We start from the raw sequence: 17,291 nt of genomic DNA, 5'->3' as shown, positions 1-17,291 counted from the left end.
TCACTTATCTTTACTTCTTGCAATGGTCCTCTTAGCCCTCTTAGATTTGATTTAAATATCAGTTTACACTAATGGAGCAACGATATTCTCCATACTCAATCATAGATTTCATTAATTTATACTTTAAAGCGGACCTAGACCGGAAGTCCCAATTAACGCTGTTTTTTTAGTGTGTATCTGCGTAATTACCTTGTTTACGAAGCCCTGAAGGTTCTAAACAAACAGTTCAGAACGCTGTGTTTTATTGTAACCTCGGGCTCAGCGAGATCTCTGAAAAAAACCCTGGTCCAGTTACGTAAACAGCGGTTCTCCTGAACAGCGGATGTCCTGCTCCGGGCACCGGGCACATCCGGTAGTGATTGTGGCAGAATTAAGATGTCATAATTGCCGTCCAGTGTGTACCTTTAATTGCTCCACTTACTTGTCGACCGGTCACATCTGATCGTATATATATATGGGTGGCTGTCTATGGGCTTTTCCCTGATGCCGAATGCATGCCCTGCTTCCTGTCCGTCCCGCTTCCGCGTCGCAGGTATGAGCGGTGTGAAATGTTTGTGCCGCTGCGTGTGCATTCATGCAGTAAATTCATGCAGTAAAAACGATCGCTATTCTACGCAGGTTGCCTAAAAGCAGGTCCCCCACTTCTAGACGTGGATCTTTTACAGATCGCGCTTGGTAGGTCTTTTGTCATCTTTTGGAACGTGATCACATGATGCGCAATTTATGAATGCCGGCAGTAGAAACTGTGTCCACAGGAGGCAACCTGTATCGCTCAAAAGCATCAACAGTTTTACTGGGTTTAATTAATTAGGTCGTATGCCGTTTTTAACGGAGTAGATAGAATTTGGCCACATTTACCTTAATTAGTTTACTTTAGTTTGTTTATTGTGTTGAATTATTTGAGTAATGACGTGTCTTTTGCGGGTTAGGGTTAGGGTTAGGGAGTCGTGACGAAACTATTTTTAAACATAAACAATGTTGTGATAATGAGTAGCAGTGCATCCACCGTTCCAGAGGGGGGAGCTGCGCTTCTGAGAGCTGGTGTGCTAATTACAGTATGTCACTTCCGGGTATTGGCCAATCACAAGACAGTTGGGAAGGCTCTATGCTGGCTGGCCAATCACAACACACTCTGTCTTCTGGGCAGGGGCGGCCGGTGTATAGGGACGATTTGGGTGACGCCCTCCCAACAAGGAGGAGAAAGATACATTTTTTTCCTCAGCAATTCCAAAGATCCTTAGTACTAATATTCCTTTCAGCCGCCTCTGCCAGCAAAAGTAGTTATTATCAGTGTTCTAGACATATTATCTGTCACTGTCCAATCAAAATCGTCAGATTCTAGTCACATTTTATGGTTCCGCCTCTTCTGGGGCGATTTGACTGACGTGGAGAATCGCCCGAAAATTCTCCCATTGACTCTCATGTTAAAAAAAGGTTTTTTTTCGAAAAACATACCCTCCAATGCATTTTTTAATGAGGATTTATGTGCATGCACTAACGTGCTTGCGTCATATGTAAATTGAGCAAAGAGAGGAGGGGATAACTTCTCTTCACTTCACTTCACGTCTCTCGATAAGTTGTTCACCTCTCTGCTCGCGGCGTTATAAGCGAAGCGAAGCTCACCGTTTTTAAAAAAACACGGACGATTGTGCTCGTTTAATCGGTCCCAGCACAAACTGATAAGTACACGTAGTTTGACCAGTGCCACGGAGTTCACGCTTTCATACGTGTTAGCTGTTTATGGCTCGTAGCAACTTCTACGTTCGTTAGCGTGTTTGCTATCATTGTTGATGTTTTTATCGCTCAGGTTTTAACTGCAGGTTAAACTTCACGCAAATCAGACAATCGGACTGTTTTGTGTAAGAGAGTATTGTAAGATGCCTTTAGCAACACATCTAAAGATCAAGTTCTGATTCTTTACACTTAATGAATAATTTGACTGTCTTGTCATGTTTGTTGTTTGTATCTGGTAAAAGTTGTGAAAGCTCTTGATCCTTGGTCAGTTAATAAATACTTGACTTAATATGCTGCCCCTGTCTTTATGTGGTTGCTGGACACATCTTGTGTCCTGTTTATCTGTTTTACATCATACATTAGATTCATGTAAATAATATTTGTTTATCAAGTTGCCATCTAGTGGACACAAGAAGGACTGTTAATCATCTAACAACACAATGATACTGTCTTTCTTTATGCAACTATTGAATGGATCACCTTAATCATTATCGGAAAAAAATGTCTTCAGGAAACCACCACTGCTTCTGGGGGTGAGAGTGTGAGAGTTCAGTTTGAAACGCCGCAGCTGAGCACAGCGTCAGTTAGTAGAGATTTCTATTGGCTCATTTACAGCAACTAGGAGGTTTTTGACCATAAAAACAAGTTAATGTATGTGAGTAGACCTCCATAACTCACATATATGTGCAACAGGATCACTCTATGTGAGCTTTTTCTCCCAGCAGTGGCGGGAATATCTACCCAGACACCAGGTTTAAAAACTTTGTATACTGTGAAATACAGAGAGATTTACCTAGTGGTGATAGGCATCATGTGAACTCGTTTGGCAAGGGCTTGAATGCAACAGACATTCATATATCTGTAAAATGTATGCACTATAGCTTGAACATTCATTCTATATAACTCTCTATAACCAAGATAGTGAACAGTGAGCATCATAGGACAGCCTTTTCTATTAAACAAGGATGTGTGTGGCTTAATGTGTATGTGAAGAACATGGTAATCCCTTTAATGAATGCATGTGTTTGTGAGAATAACTGTTTCACTCTATTTAAAAGTGAAAGCATTCAGTCTGCAACCCTTGATATCATTACTCCTGACTACACAATGTCCATTACCCATGACGTTGCTCTCTAGAATGGAATCGAACTCCCTGCGGAAGTCGGGGAAATGATCATAGCTGTCAGACAGTTCTAAGAGCATCCCACATGTATGTCCAATTGACCTTCTTATGAAACTGGTCTGAACTGTAAACTCAACCTTAATAACACCAGATACCAACAAATCAGAACCTCAAAAATCTTCCAAGTATCTTACTTTATTCAGGATTTCTCTTCTGTACTGAGTGCACATCTCGGTTTAGTTCCTTTCTACACTGTGTGTACTACTTGGATATTGTGCACTCTTGTCTTATTTTTATTCTTATCTCTACTGAATTACTTACCCTACATTAATTTTTATTTTTTTTGTATTTTTTTTACCATATTGTATTTTATTTTTATTCTATTTTTTACTCTTATCTTACATTTTACTTCGTTTTACTTATATTAGAGCATATTGTATTTTATTTTATTCTATTTCTTACTCTATCTTACATTTTACTTCTTTTTACTTATATTAGAGCGTATTTTTACCTTATTGTATTTTATTTTATTAGAGTCTTACTTATATTTAGAGTGTGATTTGTTTACCATATTGTATTTTATTTTTTACCCTATTTTTACTCTTATCTTTACGTTGTCTTTCTTCTTACTTATTATGCCCTTGCACATTTCTGCACCTCTTGTTGCCTTAATTGAGCTGTTGTAAATGTGTGTTTCCCCCCCGGGGGAGGAATAAAGTCATTCAATTCAAATTCAAATTCATTATGATTACCGTAAACGTTAGTAGATTCGCGCACTAGAAAAAAAAAAGTGCGGCTGATTTGACCAGGCAAACCACGGCTGGCTTGATCGCAGTTTCCTTTCGCTCCCTCCTCCTCCCACCACCTATAGTTTGGTCACACCTACTCACTCGCTATAAAAGAAGCTCCAGCAGTACCTGAGGGTCCACTGTGGCAGACGGTCATGTATGATAGTGACAATGAATTGGTTGGATGTTTTTTGTCACCCCTTGTGGGCACTTTCCACGGCGCTGCTCGCGCTCGTCGTGCGCCTGCAGCGGAGACGGGGCTGGGATCCGAGAACCTGCGAAGTCCAGCTGAAAGGAAAGACGGCCATCGTGACGGGAGCGAACACAGGTTGGTTCAAAATGATCCAACTGGTTCAAACATTATTTTAATAAATTTGAGATTTTTTTCAAATGTTGTGTGGGACAAGTGGAACATTTCATTTCACAAATAAAAATGTTTTCTGTTAAATGGTGGTTCAATAAACATTTACCAGGAAATACTGTGGTCCAATCTTTGCTTGAAATAATATAATAATATAATATAATGCACCCTTTGTAAAATGTGACGCAAGGTGCACAGTTTTTCAGATTTAGAATTAATATGCAGCGTAAAAGCCAATATGATTAATAATTGACAAGCAAGAGGACAAATTGTTCTGTCAGTTAAGTGTTCGCTTGGAGTCTGTATAATGTTTTACATTTTGGAAATGATTAAATAACCTGGAAGCTATTGAGCTAAAATGCTAATATTTACTATTACTATTATTGATATATGTATATATATATATATATATATATATATATAGACAGTCTAGTACTATGTGTCTGCACTCAATTCAAGTCATTAGGTCACATGATCTGGAAGCTATTGAGCCAAAATGCTAATATTTACTGTATTTCTTGTATTATATATTTCTAAAAATAATAAAAGCGTTTAAAATGTGGAAAGAAAAGGTGTTCTCATATAGCAATGTCATACACTGATATTTGGGCATGTGAAGCTCATGAGGTAATATTGACATTATATTTTATTAGAAATTAACAAAATAAATAAATACAGTACACAGTGCATTTGAGCATTAAAGCTCAATGGCTTCCAGGTCATGTGACCTCGTGGGTCAAAATCAGTGTAGGACAGTAGAGCTACACTTGCTGTATGAGATACACCTCTTTTATTCCCATTTAAACGCTTTTCATATTTTTAATGCATTTTTTAATTTCATACAGTAAAATATGAGCATTATAGCTCAATAGAGTCCAGGTTATTTCACCTGCTGGCTCAAAATCAGTGCAGGATCACACTTGTTTTAAGAGACACACGTCTTTATTTATTTATTATTATTTAAAAATAACGCTTACTAGTAGAAGCAGTGCTTCAAAGTGCTGATGAGGAATTTCCTGCTGTGGGTTTAGTAAGAAAACTATTTAACTTCTATACTTTATATGTTCTTTATAATGTGAGTTATTTACAGTGCAATGTATAGGTTTTTTTTTAAAGTTATTTACAGCATTTTATTTTTTCTATTTATTTATATTGTCTTATAATGTGTTTTTTTTTTACAAAATAATGTTGTTTTTTTTACTAAGTTTGTATAGGTTTTACAAGTTATTTACAGTATTTTATTGCTCTTTACATTTATATTTTATATATTTATTTATTTATTTATTAATATTTACTTTATTTATCTCTCCGTTCCTACAACAATATAAAGAGAAAATAAGAATTTTTTGGGCATATTTACGAATGGTAATTAATCGTGATTAATCAGATTAATCCACAGCTACCCTGTGATTAATCTGATTAAAAATGTAAATCTTTTGACAGCCCTAGTAATTAGTTAACGCAAAGCTGTTTAATATAAACAAAATGTTGTCTAACTAGTTCACACAATTGCTGATTAAGCCTATTAGCACCACACAACTCTCTGTTACTTATTTATAGCGGTGTTTAGATCTGATTTTCCCTCCAATCCCCAAGGTGGAGGCTCGACAGGCCAAAAAGTGATTGTCCACCAGAAAGTGATTTGTGTCTGCTGGAGTGTTAGCGGAATTTATACATCATGACATGAAGCCTATAGCTGCTTTTCTCCAAATCATGTGCGAATGTAATGACTTAATGTCAATGGTAATAGCAAAGGTAACAGTCTTTGGCGTGTGATATCCTTGTTTATGCATATGATTGAAAAACGGTTGTAATTAAAATAATTTACTGATGTTTAAGATGAATTATGGGTTTTTACAATCATCCTTTTGACATTGTATTATTAATCACCTGTTGTAAACAGCAACTGCCTTAGGTTAGGTTCAAGGTTAGGTTCAAGGTTCCAAGGGAAATTTGTGTATGAAGGTATATTTGGTGCAAAAGTCACAAGCACATGTAACTGCAGATTTCACATGCGCAAACAAAAGTCACAAATGTGTAACCGTAAAGTTGAAGTTGTACATGAAAGTCACAAATGTGTAACCGTAAAGTTGAAGTTGTAAAAAAAAATTTAAACCTTGTTAACACAAATCCGTATTACAGGTACACAAATCCTTGTTACAGGTACACAACTTTTTCTCCTCGCACTAGGTGGTATAAGTGGTGCAAAAGGATTTGTAACTTGTGCACGCCGAGCGAATCGATCGATAAGAAAACAAGGCTTAGAGTGGGCGGGGCTTAGGAAGCTCTCTGCTGAGTTTTGAGCGACAGCTCGGAGTCGCAGATTCACGACATTAAAAGTGTCAAATATACGAGAAAATAAAGTCGCAGATTTATGAGATTAAAAGTACATTTCCATTTTATTAAATATATAGACTCATCTATATCAGTTCAGTCTGTGTGCTCCCGGCTGCCTCGCTGCGCTGGGGGAGAGACGGTCTTTGTGGGTGACAGCGGCTGGATAACCTGCCTTCACCAGCAGACATTTACTCAACCAGAATAGTTTTAATATCGGTTCCATGAGAAGAAATCAACAGTGTTTAACTGATTAATTTACTTTTTTTCTTCGCTCAGGCAAAGCCGTGATCGCGTACCTATCTCTGAGAAGAGGCGGAAGAGGGTGACGTGTCTCGCCAAGCGTAGCGACAACAGTAGTGACAACAACACACTGGCGTGACAGATTTTAATTTTTTAACTTTATTTTCTTTAGTTAGTTTTACAAATAAACTTACAACAGTAAGTGAGTAGTAGTACAGGGAAGAAACCTTAATATCTGACAAGGCTTGATTAGTTAATAGTGTGAAAAGGTGAAAAAAATGTTTAACAGCGGAGCTCCAGGGGGTGTGTGTGGTGCTTGTTGTATCCGCTCTGGGGCTCCAGGGAGGCGGGTAGGTGGTGGTCGTTGTCCCTGCTGTGGTGCTCCAGGGTGTGGAGCAGGGAAATTTGTGAAAATGAAGAAAATAGCAAAGTTAAACTAACGTAAAACAGTTATTATTAATCTAAATAGTGTGTTTAATGTGTAAAAAGTTGAAAAAAGTATAAACGGGGAGCTCCGTGGGGAGATACTTGTGGTATTTATACTCAATATATTAAGCACATGGACAGGCTAACGTACTTTTATATTCTTCCTTCGTTAAAAAAAATAAAATAATAATCACTTCCGTCAAACCACTCCCGTCGTTTCGGTGTGTAAATACAGTTTTTAGGGAAAAAATCCAGTAATGTCACACCAGGGTGTTGGTCTCCGGGGCTGCAGCTGGATGCTCCTCCAGCGAGGCAGGCGGGAGCACACAGACTGAACTGATATAGATACGGTTCATATGTATAAAACACATAAACAGCGGGAGAAATGGTGGGCGTGAGTCTATATATTTAATAAAATGGAAATGTACTTTTAATCTCATAAATCTGCGACTTTATTTTCTCGTATATTTGACACTTTTAATGTCGTGAATCTGCGACTCCGAGCTGCCGCTCAAAACTCAGCAGAGAGCTTCCTAAGCCCCGCCCACTCTAAGCCTTGTTTTCTTATCGATCGATTCGCTCGGCGTGCACAAGTTACAAATCCTTTTGCACCACTTATACCACCTAGCGCGAGGAGGAAAAAGTTGTGTACCTGTAACAAGGATTTGTGTACCTGTAATACGGATTTGTGTACCTGTAAAAAGGATTTGTGTACCTGTAATAAGGATTTGTGTTAACAAGGTATAACACTTTTTTTACAACTTCAACTTTACGGTTACACATTTGTGACTTTCATGTACAACTTCAACTTTACGGTTACACATGTGTGACTTTTGTTTGCGCATGTGAAATCTGCAGTTACATGTGCTTGGGACTTTTGCACCAAATATACCTTCATATTTGTGGTGCATGTATTCAGACGTACTATGAACATCCGTCTGAAGTACAGACGTTAAAATGTGTAGGGGAGGAGTCTCATCGTGTGACCACATGTGATCACATCTGGCTTCCCACCATGGGGCCTGATTTACTAAAGCTTTGCGCGTGCAAAAACGTGTGCAAACTGGATTGCACACGCAGATTTGCGTTGATGCTGATCTACTAACAAGGCGCAACGAGGAGTGCATCCCTCAGACGGGCAAAATAGCACCCGCAACCCATTTAGCGTTCTTGCCTTAATGCATATGCAATATGGGGCGTTTACACGCTATTTTGCGTGTGATGGGAGGAGAAAATGTAAATATGTTATTTTAGCACGCGCAAAGTGATTTATCAAACCTGAAACTGATTGCGGTGTTTATTTTTGCGTCTTTATTTAGCACGTTTGAAAGGCAGGTCCTAACTGGCACAGCGGTGCGCACACATGGCTGCGGTTATGTATAGTTATATATATTTGTAAATCAGGAAATTACGCTTTTCCAGAGCATGTTCAACTAGGCGTTCACAGATGACGCACATTCATTTCTTATTTGGTATATCTGAATAAATTAAATATAGATATCCATAGGATAAATGCGTATTTGTACTGGTATGGGCTTACCTTGGTCTGCAGTTTGTGGTTCAAGGAGGGCTCGTACCTATGTTCCCCGGTTAAGACCGGAGGAACAGGGACCCCCGATTTACCTTAACGGGTCCAGCTCTAACCTGGTCTACACGGCGAAGCGCAGGTGGCACAGTGCGCACACGTCACCAAAACCTCACAGGCAGGTTACCCTAACTCTAACCCTTCCAGTTCCAGGCACATTTAAATGCAATAAATAATCACAACAATCACTATTTAATGTAACTATCTGAATCAGCTATAGATATATCATCTATATCGATTGTCCCGTCGCCTCTGACGTCAGATCAAAGGCTGTTGGCACGCGTAATGGAAACTCAGCCTGACTGAATGAACACAGATGAAACCAGGGACGGACTGGGACTAAAAAGCCGTTGTGATGATCCGCTTTATTTATTTATTTATTTACTTATTGATAAGAAAGTCACTCATCCATTAGATCCATAGAAACAGCAGAACTCGCTCCCTGGCAGCTGTCAGTGAGCTGCAGGTGAGTCAGGAGGAGAGCGCAGCACCTTCTTTTTTTTTACGGCAACATCCATTGTCCATAATTTCCTTGTTTGATACGTCAGGTAATGATGGAGCTGTTGAAGTGTATTAGACACTTTAACACAGCAAATATGTTACTATAATTCTGTGGGTTCACATGCTCTGTGAACTGGGGTTTACAATACCCTACAATTAAGTTTTACGACAGATGTCTGTAGATTTTGTCTGAGCAGGTACGGCTCAGATGGATCATCGGTTGACCATAAAGTGGAGGTCTAGGTTAGGCATTGGTCCTGGCATTTGTCCTTTGATGTGCTCCCTAGAGGAGACTGGAGGTCGAATGGCTAACCAAGGGCATAGGAAGATGTAGGAGGAGCAGGTAACCTTTATTAAGTGTGGCTTTGCTCAAGAGAAGTTAGTGCTTCTTAGGATTTTGGCTGAGGCACTCCCGAGCAACTGCAGCGCTTGGAATTGACACTTGACTTGTTACAGAATAAAGATCTCTTTGTTTGGTAAATGTCTTGTGTCACGGAGTCTCATTCTACGTCATCATCTCATCACCTGGTGTTCTGAACAAGAAGGAAGCCTGACAAAAACGACACTGTCCAAAATACCGACGCAGGATAATAATAATAATAATAATAATAATATAAAAAGGTCCTATGGACCCGGGGAACAATATGTCATATATGCCTCGATCCCAGTTATCTGCTCATCGCAGAACGTCACTTTCTGTTCAGTGGCTTCAAATTTAATTCAGCGCTTCCGTTGAGTCTGCTCTTTCTCCATGTTGACTCTTGACTCGCGCAAAATCCTAATTTAAATAGGGCGGTCTTAACCACTTCTGCGCCTGTAGTCAATTGCGGCCGCAATCTTCGTAGTTCACCCGCAAAACGTAATCCAGGACGCGGGCGCAGTCTTTCTGCTCGCGCAAGCAATTTAGCGCTCCCTATTTGGAATCTTAGTAAATCAGGCCCCATGTGTGTTAAAATACACACTTATGTCTGTTTGCAAGAACAAATCTTTATTTATTCATCGTCTACCGCTTCATCCTCCACATGAGGGTCGCAGGGGTCACTGGAGATTGTATGATAATATGATCAATATATTGATAATCAAAAAGGATGCTGTTCGTCTTGGAATGCATTCTTCTTCTGAACATTATGTGCTCTTGCTCATTAAATGTTTATTTAGTCTGCTTGGCAACGATATTGTGGACTACATAATAAATGTACAGTATATAATCATATGAACCCATTTTTTTTTTTTTTTTTTAAATCTCACCTTAAACAACTGTTGTCTGTCGGAAAAGTACATAAAGCAGCTCTGTTGGAGCAGAGTCTATATATAGACATATGGTAACAGTGACATTTCTCCCCTCTTCCACTCTGCTAGGGCTCGGCAAGTTCATTGCCATGGACTTTGCACGACGCCGGGCACGTGTCATCCTTGCCTGTCGAAGTGAGGCCAGAGGAACAGCAGCAGTGAAAGAAATCAGGGAGAAAACGGGAAACACTGATGTCCACCTCCGTCTGGTGGACTTGTCCTCTCTGGACTCGGTCAGGGAGTTTGCCCGTAGGATTGTTGAGGAGGAGAAGGTGCTCCACATCCTTGTCAACAATGCTGCAGTGTCAGGTGACGTATGCAGAGTTAATGCGCAATCGGTATACGCTTACATCAGCTAAATAACATGATGCCGTGATTATCCAATTCGTCAGTGGTATACTTAGTTGTCTTTCAACAGAAAGGTTGAGGGTTCAATTCCAGGATCTGCTAGTCTACATGCTGATGGGCAAGACATTTAACCCCACATTGTTGGGCTGTGCTGGCAGCGAATGAATGGGTGTGAAAGACGTGTGAAGGAAAGATGTGCGCAGCGTGTAGATGAGATGAATGTATGAATGATGTAGACTGTAGGCAAAAAAAACATGGCGTAAAGCAGCTAGCTAGACTAGAAAGGCTCTGTATAAAAACAGACCATTTACCAACTATAGCCAGTAAACCAAACATATAATATTGAATTGTTATTACTTTTTGAGATTTAGATGTTATGTGCCCTGAATAGGCCATTACTGTATAAGTGCAAATATATGCATATGTAACCTAATTATCTTTATTTTTTTTAATTATTATTATTATTATTAACAATCAGGTTTCCCCAGGCAAATAACCAAAGACGGTCTGGAAATCAGCTTTGCCACCAACCACCTGGGACCATTCCTGCTCACCAACCTGCTGCTGGGTAAAACTGCGTGCTCTCTAGATTGTATTAATTTAATGATGCGTTTATTCAGTCTTCCGTTTACTTTCCTGCTCTCATTTTTAACCCTTCGCTTGCTCCGTCTCCGCCCTGTTCCAGATCTGATGAAGCGCTCGGCTCCGGCACGCATCGTCAACGTCAGCTCAGTTAACCATGACAAGGGACAAGTGAACTTCTCCCATTTTACGGGGGACGACCTCGTTCACAACATGGACGCAGTCTACAACCACACCAAGCTGCACAATATTATCTGTACCAACGAGCTCGCACGCAGGCTACAGGGCACAGGTGGGCTAAAAATCAAGATTGTGATGATTGTTTGTGGAGATTTTCCACTTGCGGAAATGTTGCTAAAGAGAAGCTATTTAGATTATGAGTACACTTAAAGGGGCCACCTGTAAAATATATAGTACAAAAACAGAGAAAGAGACATTGAGCGTGCACATAAAGTGAGCTTGCTGTATACACGCTTGATTTCAAAATAAACTTTGTTTGAATCACAGACAGAATGCAGCAAGCCAGGGTAGCAAGGAAAAAGAGATGACAGCAACAAAGATAGCAACAGTGATTGCAAGCACAAGAGAGGGGTGGGGCTATGACATCATCATTTTCCCACAGTGCAAGGGTTAGGGTAAAGACTTTGGGGGTCTGTAAATGACCACGAACAATAGCTGCAGTTCATAGCTGGAATACATGAGGGATGGAGTTTGCCGGCACAGAAAAGATGATTAAAACACAGAGGCGAGACCCTCTACCTTTACCGGAGATGCGAGGGGAGCTAAAGAAAGCACAGCCAGGAAGAAGGAGTTCGGAGAACGGTAAACACTCACCAGCCTGGAGCCAAGTCTCTGTCAGGAGCATGAAATCCAGTTCGCGGGAGGTAAAAAAGTAGTTCAGCATGTTCAACGTTTTGTTTACAATCGACCTCGCGTTCAGCAAAGCCATAAACCCCCCGATTCCAATCCAGTCGAGGAGGGCACAGCACGTCTCACCGAGGCGGAGAGCGGCATGGCAAACACCGTCTCTGTGAACCCGGAACCCGGCAGCGATAGCGCGGGAGTTCCGTCACCCGGTAGGTGGAAGCAGGACACTGAGGCCAGTCGGTGGGCGCAGGTGAAGAGAGACGTACTGATTGATTTCTCGCAGGTGGATCATATGTGGTCATCAGGTGAGAAGGAGCAGCAGGATCCTACAAAGACACTGTTTATGACTCACAATTGTTATCCTGTGCACCTCATGTTGACTCCTGGGTCAATCCCATCATTTGTTCACAGCTTGACTGTTGGTTAATTGTTATCTTAAACAACATACAGAAATCCTTACACTAAAACCCATCCAAGGGAACAGGAAAACTATTTATTTCCCACACTGTGTAGTGCTGTAAAACAATTTGAGTTTCTTGCAAGACCTGAGATTTGCATAGTTCTGCTTACATTTTTTGTGCGTGTCAGTGTTCAGCTGATTCTCTGTTGTTTATCTGTTCAGGAAAGAAACGATTCACCCTGGCATCAGTTTTCATATTCCTTTCTCTTACACATCTACAATGAAACCTTGTTTTTCTTCTCCTATGATTGAGACTTTTTTGAGGGTTTAGTGAGGCCTTTTTTTATATATGATAATGGAACTGGTATTAACAATTGTGAATACACTGGCTGTACCCCTGTTATGCGTGATCATGCCAGTATTAATCACATAATGTAAATGCCTTGTAACCTTTGTCCTCTTTCAACATCAAAACAAAGTCCTAAAGTCCTAGTTCACACATCTGTGTGTCATGAACAAATTTGCTTTTGCGTCTTTGTGCTCCACTCACAAAACACTTATACACATACCAATGTGTATTTTAGAGTTTTTATTTGGTGAAGGGCCTCAGGATTAAATCCAGAAGGTAGCAGGAATGTAGCATTACAGATGCCAACAACCCAAGTAATCTGCACTGATTAGTAAATCAGTGCAGCTGAAACTAATTTCACCCCTTTTGGGACATAGTTAGGGAAATAAATACTCTACAGAAGAAACGCTGTGTTCAAAACTTGGTCACAGTTGTTTTCTTCCACTTTCCTTTCCTTGGCAATCACATTGCAAAGTTAATCTGTGTGTCTTTGTTTGTAGGTGTCACTGCAAACTCTGTCCACCCTGGTATCGTCATGACAAACATGATGAGACACTACAAGGTTACGTTTCGTGTCATTTTCAATCTCATTGGAATCTTCTTTTTCAAGGTGAGTACAATTTATTGCACTGTCCCTGTCTAAGTAGGCTGAAGAGTGTCTTGATTTGCAGAGGTTGAATAATCACCTCAAGTTCACAGATTGGTTGGGGTTAATAACAAAAATAAAGCACTATTATTTGGCCCACACCTTGAATCAAAGTCACAAATGTCTCCACATGTACAGATTAGTGTTATTCCGATCCTAAAATAATCCTTAAAGTACAACTCTGGAAGACTGGCTGAAGTATTTCCACAATGATTCACAGTTATAACTCGAGCTAAATTTAGACGTCGGTGTAATCACTAGCCATTGTTCCAAAAAAAACAAAAAAAACATGTTTGTGGACTGTGGGAGGAAACCAGAGAACGCGGAGAAAACCCACACACACACGGGGAGAACATGCAAACTCCATGCAGAAATGACCCAGGGTCTTCTTGGTGCAAATGCAAAAAGTTTTAACGGCTACCGCAACCGTGTGGCCCATGTTGAACTGTTTTAAGGACATAAGCTTTCTGGTTTCTGTTTCTAGTTTGATCATCATCTGGTTCCACTATGGAGAGCAGGGATGGCTTGATACTGATATAACAGTCTTGAGTATCTACTGATACTGATAATAATGTCCTTACTGATGCCAATAGCGTTCAAACCATGAAGCTGTTAACAACACATTTGTGCAAATGCAATAACCACCTACAATTTGTAATACATAATTCTCCAAGTGTGTAAACAAAAAAATCTGCTCCCATTAAAGAAATAAACAGCCCACAACATGACTCAGCTAAAACACAGTTGCTGATTTTCACAGTTGAAAGATGATATAAAGGCTGTTTGGACGGTATATCGGGTTCAGCATTTCTTTGGTATACTGATACCAAATATCAGCTCATCCGTAATGGAGAGCAAAAGAAGATTGACCAAACTACACAGGCCTTTAACTGCTATATAATTTAGCTCAGTCATATAGTCAAAAACATTCAGAGGTTTATGATATGCTACATTGGAGATACTAGTGGAGATTGTTGGCACAGCATGCAAGGCACATAAGAGCAGACAAAACACACAGGTTTTCCTCCTCTTTAAAAAAAAGTTCTCAAAAATATCAATGTCCTCATGAAAATGCAAAAAGCCCACTGTTAATTGAACAGGTGGCGATATAACCATATGACTATAAAGTCATTTTAGCGAATCAGAGGACAGATCAAGCTTCACTGCAGAAGTGCTGTTAATTGTAAAGGTATAGCAAGTTCAGGAACGCCCATGACCTCAGAAATCCTGAGTGCCGACTACAAATGAAACACACCAGAAAACCAGTTAGAAAGTGACTGCGGATAATGTGCACCATTGTTTCCAAAGGTCCTCATTTTTGCGTGTCCATACTAAAACACAGCCCCAGAGGTGTCAAACATAAATGGACCCAGCAGCATTTTTAAACCTCTCAGTTTTTATGGCACTAGAACACCCGGAGTAATATAGGTGGACCAGGCATATCTGGAGCAGAAGGTATGCATTAAAAAAAAACATCTAAAAAAAAAAACATTACTGTATCTGTCTGTTTTTTCTAAAGATTAAAAAAGACAGTATGTTTACATGAACGGTTTAATCAAGCTAAGGCTGTAGTCTGACTCGAGTCCAATTGTACATGCAGAGGAGAAATTAGATTTATTGGCTGTGTACGTGTTTCCTTTTGTCAGAAAAATGGCAAGATGGACAGTAAGATGGACGGTGCTGTGGTTATGTATGTTACGTACCTGCTGTACATGTTATTCATGATTCAAATTCGTCCAAAAATTGGGTCTTCTCCATAGATTTCACTATAGCCTATACACCATTGTGTTTTTCTACATCGTCTCCCTCTACTTCAGGGTCAAATGCCATGGAAGAATGTTTTGTCCATGCGCAGAACGCCAAGTCCGACTCTAGTCCAACTAAATGTATACATACAGGAGTAATCAGACTATGAATCACATTATCTAGGTATGTTAATCTGAGTAAGACTAGCTCGATGTTAGTGTCTAACGTCTTAGGTCTAAAGAGCAATACTCATATAACAGAGGCCTGTTATACAACACAGGAACTGGTTACTTTGGAAGGTCTTTAGTAACTATGTTGTTTCCATAGAAATGTCTGAATTATGAGTGTGAGCCAACCATTTCATCATTTTGTGCTTCCAAATAATCTCTCACCGCCCAGGAAATCAGTGAAAACTGAGTTGCACAACTACTTTGTGTGTACTACAGTGTGTGATACACGTACAGTTTAAGAACCATAGGATTGATTGGTTTGGCCAAATAACAATATTTGCCAAGTCAGTAAAACTTACTGTTCTTTTTTGATGAGCCGGTTCATACATTTATCATAAAAAGTGGTTTAATTAGGGTAAAAATCCTGCATAGTTCTATAGCTTCACAGTGTCATCTCATCAGATGGAGGCTAAAAAAAGAAAATGAATGGAAAAAAAATGCTGTTTGTTTTGTATACGTGTCAAATACTTTTTAATCGTGAAGTTCATTGTTCATTGTTCATGTTCCCAAGAATGAGTTACGCACAACTTTCCATTCCGACTTCCTACACAGTCCCATATCTGGAAGCCATCAGCAGGCGTGTGCCACAGCTTTCTTTTCTCCGATTGCTCATAGGATTCAAACTGGTGGCCCAGCACGTAGCCTTCAGCCTGATGCTGTTCTGTGATGAACAACTTGTTTTTCCAGCTGCAGAGATACTTGTAAAAGTTGTTTGTTTTATCTGTACTCTCACATTTCCTCTCCGTTGACTTCCCTCTCCCTCACAGTCTGCAGAGGAGGGCGCGGTCAGCCCCATCTACTGTGCAGTAGCAGAGGAACTCGAGGGGATAACTGGGAAGTATTTCTATAGCGACTGCTCTCTTCTTCTGCCTGGCCCTTTGGCGAGGGACGCTGCCCTCGCGGTCAAGGACTTTGAGATCTGTGAGAGACTGACATCAAAGCTCTGAAACAATTATCAGGCAAATGGAGGCCTGATAACAGAGAGTGTGAAAGAAATTTCATTGGAGTCATCGGTGTTGGTTAAATCGTGTCTTTACTTCATGCATGAAGGAGAGAATCTGTTCCAAAAGCTGGTCTAAATGTTCTCTCACGTTGCTTCAGAGAGCTCAAACATATATACAGTCACATCGAAGCAAGTTACAACAAGACAACCCACTTTCTTTATGACCCACACATGTCATCCTGTGCACCTCATGCCGCCGACCCCTGCTTTACGATCCCATCATTTGTTCACAGCTTGACTTTTGGTTAATTGTTATCTTTAACAACATACAGAAAACCTTACACTAAACCCATCCACGGGAACAGGAAAACAATTTATTTCCCACAAGAGGCAGCGATAGCCCACCCTCTTGCACTAGATTGAAGGACATCTGACGTGTGGGTGGAGAGCTGCCTTTGAAATCAACATGTTAAGAACAGCAACGCAAGGCACTTATTATAATCCATTGGGCTGCATATCTGTCTGTTTGTAGAGTGCTATCGTGTAACAGGTCAGACTTGATGGGGGTTTAGAACATTTTGTAAAATATTTTTAGGGGGTTGGATGATCTTTATACAATGTGACTCTTTACTGTACATTTGTTGTATTCACCAGAAAAAGAGAGAATGTTTAAAGGCGCCATCTGTAACAATGTGGCCAACAACGGTTACTACACTCAAAATCAAAACGTCAAAAAGTCGTACCTGGAATTTGGCTAAAGTCTCCCTCAGTTCCCTCAGATTTCTAAACTGTTCC

At 40.1% G+C, this 17,291-nt stretch overlaps 1 protein-coding gene across 1 annotated transcript; it reads left to right on the top strand.

Moving 5' to 3' along the window:
- Nucleotides 1-3,816: 3,816 nt before the first annotated feature.
- On the top strand, nt 3,817-16,500 carry LOC310926443 (retinol dehydrogenase 12; the record flags this gene model as incomplete). Its single annotated transcript, XM_083888569.1, has 6 exons — nt 3,817-3,973; nt 10,455-10,694; nt 11,212-11,301; nt 11,419-11,607; nt 13,432-13,541; nt 16,321-16,500. 6 exons carry the CDS (start codon nt 3,817-3,819, stop codon nt 16,498-16,500), a joined length of 966 nt encoding a protein of 321 aa, XP_083744695.1.
- Nucleotides 16,501-17,291: the final 791 nt, after the last annotated feature.

The sequence above is a fragment of the Microchirus variegatus genome, assembly GCF_963457635.1.
Source record: "Microchirus variegatus genome assembly, chromosome: 4".
NCBI classification, from domain to species: domain Eukaryota; kingdom Metazoa; phylum Chordata; class Actinopteri; order Pleuronectiformes; family Soleidae; genus Microchirus; species Microchirus variegatus.
The sequence above is the reverse complement of the archived record's forward strand: the minus strand, read 5'-3'. Positions and strand labels throughout refer to the sequence as shown.